This window comes from Dromiciops gliroides, chromosome 4, assembly GCF_019393635.1.
Source record: "Dromiciops gliroides isolate mDroGli1 chromosome 4, mDroGli1.pri, whole genome shotgun sequence".
Lineage (NCBI taxonomy): Eukaryota > Metazoa > Chordata > Mammalia > Microbiotheria > Microbiotheriidae > Dromiciops > Dromiciops gliroides.
In genome coordinates this window covers 264,493,903-264,505,940 of record NC_057864.1, presented here as the reverse complement: position 1 = coordinate 264,505,940, position 12,038 = coordinate 264,493,903, and the positions used below count along the sequence as shown (strand labels likewise).

The window sequence follows — 12,038 nt, the reverse complement described above, 5'->3', positions numbered from 1 at the left end:
CATTAGACCTATTATAGCTCAGAACTCCCAAACTCAAGCAGTTCTCCAGAAGGAAATACAGGAATGTTCCACCATACTAGAGGCTAGTACTTAGTTTTCTAAAATATTTTGCTCATGGAAATCTATGAGATAGATTCTGAAAATATTATCTTAATTTTACAAATGAGACAACTGAGACAAAGGGACTATGTCACTTGCCCACATTCACACAGTTAAGCAATACCAGAACTGGAGTATGAATCCAGATCCTCGGAATCCAAGACTAGTCATTGGACTCATTAATCTTCTTTTTTTCAATTCTTGAATAGAATTTTATTTTCCAAAATATATGTAAAAACAAAATTTTAACACCAATTTTTTAAAAACTTTATGTTCCAACTTCTCTTCCCCCCTCCATTCCCACCCCCACCCTCAAAATAAGTTATACATGAGTAGTCATGGAAAAATTCCCATATTAGCTAGTTGTGAGAGAAAAGTCAAAAAAAACAAAACTTCAGATTAAGGAATTGTCAAAGAGGAAATGAAAAAAAAATCTAAAATATGTTTCCATCTGTTTTCAGATACTATCAGTTCTTTCTCTGCAGATAGGCTGCAATCTTCATAAGTCCTTCAGGGTTATATTGGATCATTGCCTTGCTGAAAATAACCACATGCTTCCCAGCAGATCATCCCCCACTATTGCTGTTATTTTGTATACAGTACATTTCACTCTGCTTCAGTTCATGTAGGTCTTTCCAGGTTTTTCTGATAGTATCCTTTTCATCATAACCTTTATATAGTACCTTAGGCCTGACAGAGAATTTTCTTCATAAAAGCCCAGCAAAGTAGGTACCATATGTTTTGCCATTATAATCAATCATCATAACTATTTCCCTCCATTCCACTCCCTTCCCATGACATTTACTCTATCTTCTTTTTACCTATTCCTCCTCAGAGGTATTTTACTTCTGACTATCCTCTCCCTCACTCTGCACTCCTTTTTTTCACCCTTCCTTCCTTATCCTCTTCCCCTCCTATTTTCCTGCAGTGTTAAATAGATTGCTCCTCCCAATTGGGTATGAAAGCTATTCCCTCCATGAGCCCACTCCAATGAGATCAGGGTCCCTGAGCTAATTCTGTGTTCTAAATTTTTCTTCCTCCCTCCCTCCTCAACCCTCCCTATGAGATCAAGCAATTCAATATGTCATACTGGATTAGCTGTGTCCAAAAGTAGAATGGGCCACATTTTCATGAGATAGTGGCTTTCCCCCATCACCCATTATAGGTACTATAGAGAGGATTCATGCTTTAAATAGAAGTGGGACTGAAAGATCTTCAGGGTACCAATAGTAAGGTTCTATGCAAATATCTGGAAGTGTCTCCAAGCAGAACTATATCCTTACATATAGATCAAAAAATTCCTCAGATAATACTGGAAAAACTAGCAATGTTAATGCCATGCCACTGAGAATGATATTTTCTAGATTATGGATAGGGAGAGGTACTATAGACACCTCATTATATCAAATGCTCCATTTAAAAAAATTTGGAAAATAATAGAATCCACAAAATTGAGACCAGTGAGCTTTATTCTGAAGGCTGACAATTCTAGGGCAAATTCTTTAAAATAATTTTAAATGATTAATGACCGAGAGAAGTATGACTTCATCAAGATCAGGTCATGCCAGACTAACCTAATTGCCTTGACAGTTACTAAACTGGTCAATAAGTAGAATGCTGTAAATATGGTTTCCCTAGATTTCAGCAAAGCATCTGATAAAGTGTTTCATGCTATTCTTGGAGAAAAGATAAAGAGATAAGTACTGGATGACAGTATGGTTAATTGGCCAGAATCAAAGATAATTATTAATGGTTCAATATTAAGTTAGAAAGGTCTCCATGGAAGCAGTTAGGTGGTGCAGTGGATAAAGCACCTGCTGTGGATTCAGGAGGACCTGAGTTCAAATCCAACCTCAGACACTTGATACTTACTAGCTATGTGACCCAGGGCAAGTCATTTAACCCTTGTTGCCCTGCAAGAAAGAAAGAAAGAAAGAAAGAAAGAAAGAAAGAAAGAAAGGAAGGAAGGAAGGAAGGAAGGAAGGAAGGAAGGAAGGAAGGAAGGAAGGAAGGAAGGAAGGAAGGAAGGAAGGAAGGAAGGAAGGAAGGAAAAGAAAGAAAGAAAAAGGAAGAGGTCTCCAGTGGAGGACCCCCAAGGATTCATCACTTCCTCCGTACTGCTTAACTGTTTGATCAGTGACTTGGATATAGTCATACATGACAAGCTTATTAAATTTGTAAATAATAAAAAGCTAGAGGGGATAGCTATCACAAAGGATGACAGAGTCAGGCTCCAGAATGAAATTAAAAGGCTAGAATATTAAACAGAATATGATAAGATGAAAAGTAATCAGAATAAAGGGGGAGCTAGGTGGTGCAGGTACCAGATCTGAAGTCAGGAAGACTCATCATGAGTTCAAATCTGGCTTCAGACACTTATTAACTATGTGACTAACCCTACATAAGTTACTTAACCATGTTTGCCACCATTTTCTCATCAGTAGTATTACTATACAAAGACAACTGATTCAAAAATTACTCCCATCCCAGTAACCAGTGGGGTTTTTTTTTGTTTGTCTGTTAAGATGTGGTCAGTTTCATTTTTTGTAAGGCTCTTCAGGATTTTTTCATGTCTAGTACTTTCTGACCCTCTTATTGAAGAAAGTATTCATACTATACAGACACAAAGTATCTAAGAAATCTAAAATCATTTGGCTTCTCATTTCTGAGTCTCCTCTAACCTATTTTTCACCATTGACCCCATACCTAATTTAACATTAAATAAAGTGTCAAGCAATAGGTATATATGATATTGGTTGAAGGATCTTGTCATGTTCTTCATGGAATTTTTCTATTTCTTTATTTTGTGAAACTGATATTGGTTGACACATAATCTCAAATTATGTTCACAGCAATCTTTTTACTTATGCCCATCATGAGTACAACAAAATAACATGGCCAAATGTACCATGAACTGATGTCTATTGCTCCTTTGGTCACCCAACAGAACTAACTCTACTAACTCCTTTATCTACCTCTGCTCCATGAAGAACCTGTGAGTCACCCTTCCATTTAACTGTAACCTCTTTATGTCTTCCAGTTTCAGTTATGGTGAGAATGTCAGTTGGAATATTGTTCAGTTCCTCCAGTAGCAGCCTGATTAATTCTTTGATCATTTGAACATCTTGTGCTTAGAAAATCAACAACTAAATTTATGCTATTATATGACTTTCAAAAGCATGATCCTTAGTACCCTGTGCTCCCTTTTCTACCACTGATTACCTGGTACTACAAAAGTTTAAAGAAGCTAAAAGGGTCTTGTTATTGTTCAGTCATTTCAGTCATGTCCAACTCTTCATGATCCCATTTGGAGTTTTCTTAGCAAAGATAAGTGGTTTACCATTTCCTTCTCCAGCTCATTCTGTAGATGAAGAACTGAGGCAAACAAGGTTAAGTGCCTTGTACAGGGTTTCACTGCTTGTAACTGTCTGAGGCCAGATTTGAATTCATGATGATGAGTCTTTCTGACTCCCAGGCCCAGTGCTCTATCCACTGTACCACCTTGCTGCTCCTAAAGTATCAGCCAACCTTACAACACAGGAAGACTTTGTTGTTGTTCAGTCATGTCTGACTTTTCATGACCCCATTTAGGGTTTTCTTGGCAAAGATAGTAGTTTTCTATTTCCTTCTATAGCTCATTTTATAGATGAGAAACTGAGGCAAACAGGGTTAAGTGGACTTACCCAGGGTAACACAGCTAGTAAGTGTCTGAGACCAGATCTGAATTCACAAAGATGAGTCTTCCTGCCTCCAAGTCTAGCATTCTATCCATTATACCACCTAGGTGCCCTGAGGGCTATGGGCCATTTAAATTTTGTGTTTCTTTTCTCTTGTTGTCATGGCCAAAGAACATATCACTGGCTGGCCTACTGGTAATGCCCCTGTCTGTACCTAAAATCAGACAAAGTCTATCAGCAACAGGATTATACTGAAAATCTTTCCAGCATGGCAGAATCTGCCAGAAATTGCCTGCTCCAAGCACAGACTCCAAGAACCCAATGTCATTTCTATGTCATGATGAAGCATTGAAGTGAGACTTTGTAAAAACCACCTAATAACTTATGAAGTGATTATTGTATGCTAGACATTGTGTCATCTGCTGAGATGATAATGATGAAATAAGGCCTAGTCTCTTACCATCAAAGAGCTTACATTCTAATAGGAAAGGTTATAGAGATGTATAAAGATAGCAATAAGAGGATAACAAGATGTCATCATTTCAAAGGAGGGAGGGATCCAGATAAGGTGCTTTGAAAAAACTGAAGAGGGAAATATTATGTCCATCTGGGAAGATCAGAAATGGTTTCATGGCAGGGGGCCATGAATCAGAAGCCCCTAATCATAAGATCACAGAACTGGAAAGGACCTTAGGGATAATCTTCAATCTTCTCATTTTACACAGGAAGAAACCAAGATCCCAAGGATGAAATGACTTGCCCAAAATCACTACGGCCACACATTCTGTCCCAGTCAGACCCCATGTGGAATAATATGTTGAGTTATGGGCAATACATTGTAGAAAGAGTATGAACAAGATGGAGAGCTACCCACTTTGCATCAGTTCATGTAAATCTTTCCAGGTTTTTCTAAGAGCTCATCATTTCTTATAGCACAATAGTATTCCATTATAAGGTGATGGAGTGAAACAGTAGATAGAGCACTGGCCCTGAATTTGGGAGGACCTAAGTTCAAATCTGACCTCAGACACTTACTAGCTGTGTGACCCTGGGCAAGTCACTTAACTCCAATTGCCTTCAACACCTGGGGCCATCTCCATTCATCCTGTTATATATCTTGCCACTGGACCCAGATGGTTCTGGAGGAGAGAATGAGGATGGTGATTTTGCACAGCTCTTTCTCATTTAAATCTATCACTGCAAGTCATAATATCACCATGATGTCATGGTCCTCTTCAAGAATAAAGGACAAACAACAATGACAGTTCCATCACAATCACACACAATAACTTGGTCAGCCATTTTGCAATTAATGGACATCCCTCCAATATCCAATTCTTTGCCCCCACTAAAAGAGCTGCTATAAATATTTTTGTATATATAGGTCCCTTTTCTTTTTGGTTTTTATCTCTTTGAGATACAGACCTAGTAGTGGTATTGCCTGGTCAAAGGGTATGAAAAATTTCTCAACAACTAAAACTATCTCTCTAATCTATACATAGTCAAAGAATATGAAGCAGCTGTTTACAGAGGAAGAAATCCAATCTACCATTAGCCATATGAAAAAATTATCTAAATCAGAAGAATCAAACAGGAGGACTACAGCGGCCTTCAGCCTTCCACAGCTAGAACCAAATTAAAATGTAATTAGGAAACATTTAACAAAATAAATAAAAATTCGACAAAAAATAGACAATGTTAATTTGTGGTTTTCTAAATCAATGTGCAGTCTGCAGGGATCTTTATGTGTGGTTTAGTGGCCCTCCTTTAATTTTTAATTTGATGCCACTGCTCTAAATCACAAGAAGTAGATGAATGCAACAGAAGGTAATTCTAAGGTTCTACCTCGCACCAGTCAGATTGGCAAAGTTGATGAAGAAGGAAAAAAATGCTAAAGAAGCTGTGGGAAAACAGGGACATAAATGTACTGTTAGGAGATATGAACTGATCCAACCATTTTGGGTAGCATTGTGTAATACCCCATAAGTTATTACATATGCATACATACTCTTTGACCCAGTGGTATTGTACTAGGTCTATAAATGAAAAAGATCAAAGACTGATGAAAATAGAGCCAAATGTACAAAAATATTTATAGTAGCTTTTTTGTGATGGCAAAGAATTTAAAACTGAAGGTATGCCCATCAAGTGGGGAATAGCTGAACAAGTTATGGCATATGAAAGTGATGGAATAATATTGATCTATGAGAAATGATAAGTGGATGTCTTCAGTCAAACCTAGGAAGACTTGTATGAACTGAAGCAGAATGAAGTGATCAGGACCAGAAAAACAATTAATACAATAAAAATCATATAAAGGCAAACAACTTTGAAAGATTTAGTAACTCTGGCCAACTAAATAATCAATCAGAATTCTAGAAGGCTCATGATGAAAATTTACTATGCACCTCCTGATTGAGAGCTGACAAACTTAGAGTGCAGTTCAAAACTTTTTTTTTTTTTTTGCCATGAGCAATGCAAGAATTTGTTTTGCTCAACTATATTTGTTTGTAATGGGGAGGGAGGTTGCTTTTCTTGCTTTCTCAATAAGAATTGGAAGTAGAGAAGTGGGAGAGAAAAAAGAGAGAGAAGGCAGACTTGTGCTAATTTAAAAAAATAAAATTTAATTACAATAAAATAAATAATTAGAACTATCCAAAAGCAGAAGTCTTCAAGTAGAACCTGGGGTGAATGATCACTTGTCTAGGATACTATAGAGGCAATTCTTGGTCATTCATAGTAGATATTCTCTGAAATCTCTCCCAAAGTTGACATTATGTGATTTTTAAGTAGCAAATACCTATTTTTCCCTGAGCAGTCAGAGTAGGAACATGGTGTAAAGAGAAAATGTTGCAATGGGGAAGAGCAAGTGACTAAGCAAGTAAAAACAACCGCACTGTATTCAAAATTGTGGTTTCTTCCTGGTACACCACCTCTAGCTTTTGAATCAGAAATTCTAAACTAGCTGTTTTGCATTATAGCAGGTTTCCCCAGCCAAGTTTCAAGCTGATGCTTTCAAAGGAAGATGGCATTCTGCATGCAAGAACAGGTGGAACTGGAATACACTTTAGAAAAAGGCAATTTAAAACAAAAGATTGGTATCTTTTGGACATCCCTCACCAAAGGCCTAGAACCCCTTATCATCTCATCTCATCAGCCTGTGAAAACATCCCCTGAGGTTTAGGCAACTTACTCTTCAAAACTCAGGAGATGATACAGAGCTAAGGGAGTGTTGGGAAGCCTTGATCCTGGCTTGACCTAGATCAGCTTTTTCAGCCAAACCCTGATGCCCAATAGCAGTGGGAGACATGCAAGTACCTTCCTTAAGCTGATGAGAAGGCTGCCTCTCCCTCCCTTTTTCTTCCAAAGACATGCTCAGACATCTCCCATGTCAATGGCAACCTTTAAGATTTTATAGTCCGCTAGGAGGCAATGAGAGGTAATGGGTGATCAGAAATAGACTGTTTAACTGTTATCCCAGCGGTACCTTAACCCTCTTATACTCCATTTTTTTTTCAATAAGCCCTTAAAAGAAGATTCAATGAATTTCAGGCTTGCTTGAAGGGAATCAATACAGATTAGGGCCTTTCTAGAGGCAGCCAGAACAATAATAATAATGATTATAGCTAGCATTTATATAGTGCTTTAAGATTTGCAAAGCAATGTAGTAGTAGCAGTAGCAGCAGCAGCAGCAGCAGCAATAGTAGCAGCTAATATTTATATAGCACTTACTATGTGCCAGCCACTGTGCTAAGTACTTTACAATTATTATCTTACTTGATTCTCACAACAACCCTGGGAGGGTTTTTCTCCCTTAATTTTATTATCCCCATTTAACAGATAAGGAAGCTAAAGCACACAGAAGTTAGGTGACTTACCCAGAGCCACATAGCTAATGTCTGCATCTAGATTTGAATTCAGGTCTTCTTGACTCCAGGTCTATCATTCCATCCACTGTATCACCCTCAAAAGGTATGGGAAAAGCCATCCCTAATTATATATAAGCCATCTTGTATAAGCTATCTTCCTCCCATAAACACACACACACACACACACACACACACTACCCTGCCTCCACCATTTTTATTCAGGTGAAAGGGGACTCAGATTTCTCATCTGGTCTGGTAATTTTAAGGTCTTCTCCAGATATATAGTCCATGGTTCCATGATTACAGTACCTGAGAGGTAGCTATGGCTCTAGTACCTTTGGAAAAGTAGGGACAGAGTGAGTTATATTCTACGCTGACATCCTAAATACTATTTTTGGTAGGTATGTTTGTTTTTAGACTGCAATGGAATGACTAGGGTCTTTTTTAGCTTTTCACACAAACAGATGATAAATTATGGTTTGATATCAATCACAGATTGATAAATCAATCAAGTATGGAAACCCAACTTACTCCAAGATGGGTTTGTAATGACATACTTCAGTCAAGAACAATGTTCTCATTGTTGCATTCTTTTAAAGCAGTCACCACTTGAGAAATGGACACCATAAGTAATGATGGCCTTCAGTATCACCACACCTGGAGGCCACTAATTTAATTTTTTGGAACATATTCTATATTTATGACCAGAGAAGGTACTGGATTTCCAACTCTTTATGCCTCATTAAAAAAACCAATGTGTAAACAAAATAGGACTTCATCTATTAGTGGATGAATAAATTGTAGTAAACTCATGTAATAGAATATTAATGCCCCATAAGAAATTATGAAAATAGGAATTCAGAGAAACACAGAAAGAAAACTTATAGGTACCAATGCAGAATGAAGAAGACAAAACCAAGGCAATTACATACATAATGACAGTAATAATGTAAATGAAAATAGCACTAAATGGCTATCAAGTTCATATATCAATTGTGTTAAGCAGTCTTGGTCTCAGAGAACAGATGATGGATAGATGATTGTCTCTTTCCAGCAAAGAGGTAGGGAGCTTTAAGTGGAAATTCAGACATATGCTGTCAGATAAGGTTAATTGTTGATCGAGTATTGCTTAACTTTTCAATTCAATGGGTAGAAGGGGTGATGAGAAATTACTAAAATGTAAAAGAATAAAAAAATTCTAACATCTAGAAATTTTGCTTGCTTCATAGAGGATATTAATTGAATTCAATAGTTTACTACTGGGGATATGAAGGAGAACTATGATAAAGATCCTGCCTCCAAGAAGCTTACAGTCTAATGGATGAGATCACATAAATAATTATGACACAAGGCAGAATGTGTTAAGTGCACAAAGGTACAATCATGAACTGTGCCAAAGGTTAAGGTATAGTGATATAATTATTTAGAAAGATAGTGAGCCTAGATATGACAAGCAATAGATGGAAGAAGATTTTTGGCTTAAGTTGGTATGAAATGGAAAACTTGGCTACCTTCCAAACCTAAAAATTGTTAATCAGTTTTAATACATTTGGATCTATTCCACTGAGAAATACCCATGCTGGCCCTTCTACACACTAAGAGAAAACAAAAGTTAATAAGATGAGATTCCGGTTAAGTCCTTCGATCTCTGGGCTTCGTTTTCTTCATTTGTAAAATGAGGGGTTGGATTTAGTGACTTTTAAGGTCACTTCTAGATCCAAATCTATGATCCTAGATGTTTGATCCTTTTCTTAACTGAGATGTCTACTGTAAGAGAAGGAAAGAAATATTTCCCTGAACCACTGGTCAGAAACTACACTTTGACAAAAAAACTAGCCTTCTGAAATGGAAAGGCTATGAAAGGTTGATAACAGGATGCTTTGAATAAAGGCAGGGCTTTGCTTGGACTTTTATTTATTCAGGTGCAAAAAAAGAGTTTAAAGAATTTACTAAGCAAAGTTAAGTTTAGATATAGACTCATATAATGATAATGCTGGAAGGGGCTTTAGAATTCCTTCCAAGCCCCTCACTTTACAGATGAGAAAACTTAAGTTCACTTAAGTCACTTAAGTGACCTGCTTCACATTACAAGGTTAATTCATGGTGGTCTACAACTAGCCTAAAGCCAAAACTAGGACCAAATCTCTTAATTGGGTAAAGTCCAGAACTCTAGCATACTACACCACACTGCCTCTAAGTTAGATTCCCCTAACAAAAAACAGATTGTGAAGTGAGGCTTATAAACCAAGGGAAAAGGATGTCTCTGGTGTTTACTATCTGTGTGACTATGGGTGAATCACTACTTCTCTGGTCCTCTTTTTCCTCATCTGCAAAATGAAAGGGTTAGACTAATAGTCTTCCTGCTCTAGATTTATGGTCCTATTATTAAAGTCCCAAATTAATTTTGGGGAAAAATCTGAATAGAGGAAAGATTTCCTGAAAGTAAGAGTTGCTAGGACCACAGGCTGCTGAGGAGCAATGTGGACTCTCTACCCTGCTGATCTTTAAAAGAGAGAGCAAGAGGGATCAAGGGGGAGGGGTGGAGGTGGCAGAGAGAGAGAGAGAGAGAGAGAGAGAGAGAGAGAGAGAGAGAGAGAGAGAGAGAGAGAGAGATCTATTTGGGATAGTTTGTGTAATCTTGTCCAAAGGCTAATCTCGATATCCCATCACTTTTTGATGTGTCTTTTGGCCTTATGATTCTCTGATAACGAGTTAAGATTGGGGGACAGGGAAGGGGAGAGGAGTTATATCCTTTGGTGGCCTATTTGAAGCAAAGTAACAAACCAGGCTGATTATCTTCTCTATTTGTACTTTGTCACTTGGTGGTCATCAAAAATATCTCATCTTTCCATGGCCTCAATTCTCTTCACTGTGAAATTGGGAGGTGAGGTGACAGTAGATGAAAGAAAAGAAAATGAGGCAATAAGACTCTTGCAATCTAATGAGGGAGGGGAGGGACAGGGGATCTTAAAGGATGCTCTTGGCCAGTCCTTAGAACCTACTTCAAAGTGATCCAATTCTCTATAAATGTTTGCGGATAGATGTGATTTTATGCATATAATTAAATACCAATTGCTCAAAGCTGTACCATAGTGATATCACATTCATCGCAGTTCACTGTAACCATTTCTATCTTCAAAAAAAGTGTTGAGACAAGAAAAGAAAAGGGATGCTACTCACAGTCTGGGAATAGGCAGAGAAGTCCAGCAGTTGCTTCCTTTCCTTTCACCTCTTATCATTTCTCATTTGGAATGACCAGCCAAAACTTTTGTTTCTTGAAGCCATTCTTCCAGCTCTGAAGAGATCTTCCTGGTCTGAGCTGTCCAGACAGAAATACTTCACAAAGTCAAGCAGGCATACACATGTGGGCATGCACAGCTGTATCCTGATGGACTGGTATTCCTTGGGAATGATTGTAGTAGGAGGGGAGTGGGGAAGGCGGGGCGTGGGGTGTCAAGTAGTGGGTGACTCACACAGTAGGTGATGAACACAGACTCTTAACAGAAATTACAGGTTTCCTTCTTTGGCAAGGGGCCCAGAAATGGTAGTGACAGGATCTATAATATTTAGCAAGCTATCATCAACCCTCACAGAAACTGTCATCAGTCTTAGAAGAGTGGGTTAAGTGTCAGAGCAGGAGGCAGAAGTTCCAAATTTCTCTAGCATGGCTCTGTCTAGGGCTTATCATTAAATATTTACTAAGCACCTACTCTGTATCAGGTGCTGTGTTAGGCACTGGGAATAGTCTTTGACTTTAAAGAGGTATCTTGATTGGGACAGAGTGAATGCAAACTTACCTGCCATAATCTAACTGACTCCACAACCCTAGACCAGACTTTCAGAGTCTCATCCCATTTACCTATCCCACCCAGGCCATGTCTGCTACTTTCCCTTCCCCTCTCCCCCTGCCCAATATCCTCCCACTCTTTTTTTTTTACTATTTTCTCAGGACATAGTAAGCAAATCAATTCTACCACTGGTTATGGTAAGGGCATATCAACTGACTCCTCTGTGGATCAACCCACCATCCCTCAGACTCTTCCAGACACTCTGTTTGGTTGGCTACTACACCTCTGTATAGTATTTTCTCTTATTAGAATATAAGCTCCTTGAGGGTAAGGACTTTATCACCCTTCTCTATTCGTATCCCCAATACTTCACACAGTGTCTGGCAAAATATACATTAAATGTATATGTAACTCAATCAGAGTTGCTAATGGAAAAGCAATCTTTGTGTTATTCTTGACTCTTGACTCTTCCTCATCCCACAAATTCAACTGGTTGCTAAATCTTGTCATTTCCATCTCTACACTCCTTCTCTATACTCATAACTAAGACCTGGGAAAGACCTAAGTTTAAAAATGCCAAGGTCTCCCATTGCATCTGGGACCAT

The 12,038-nt window shown here is 38.1% G+C and overlaps 1 protein-coding gene across 1 annotated transcript in view; it reads right to left on the bottom strand.

The window, feature by feature from the left end:
• Positions 1 to 10,990, bottom strand: part of ADGRF2 (adhesion G protein-coupled receptor F2) — a 52,291-nt gene extending 41,301 nt beyond the window's left edge. Inside the window, exon 1 of the mRNA XM_044004889.1 lies at positions 10,826 to 10,990. Coding sequence (XP_043860824.1) covers positions 10,826 to 10,884 — 59 coding nt within the window. The 5' untranslated portion in view covers positions 10,885 to 10,990. The remainder of the gene's footprint in view (positions 1 to 10,825) is intronic.
• Between the last annotated feature and the right edge of the window lie 1,048 nt (positions 10,991 to 12,038).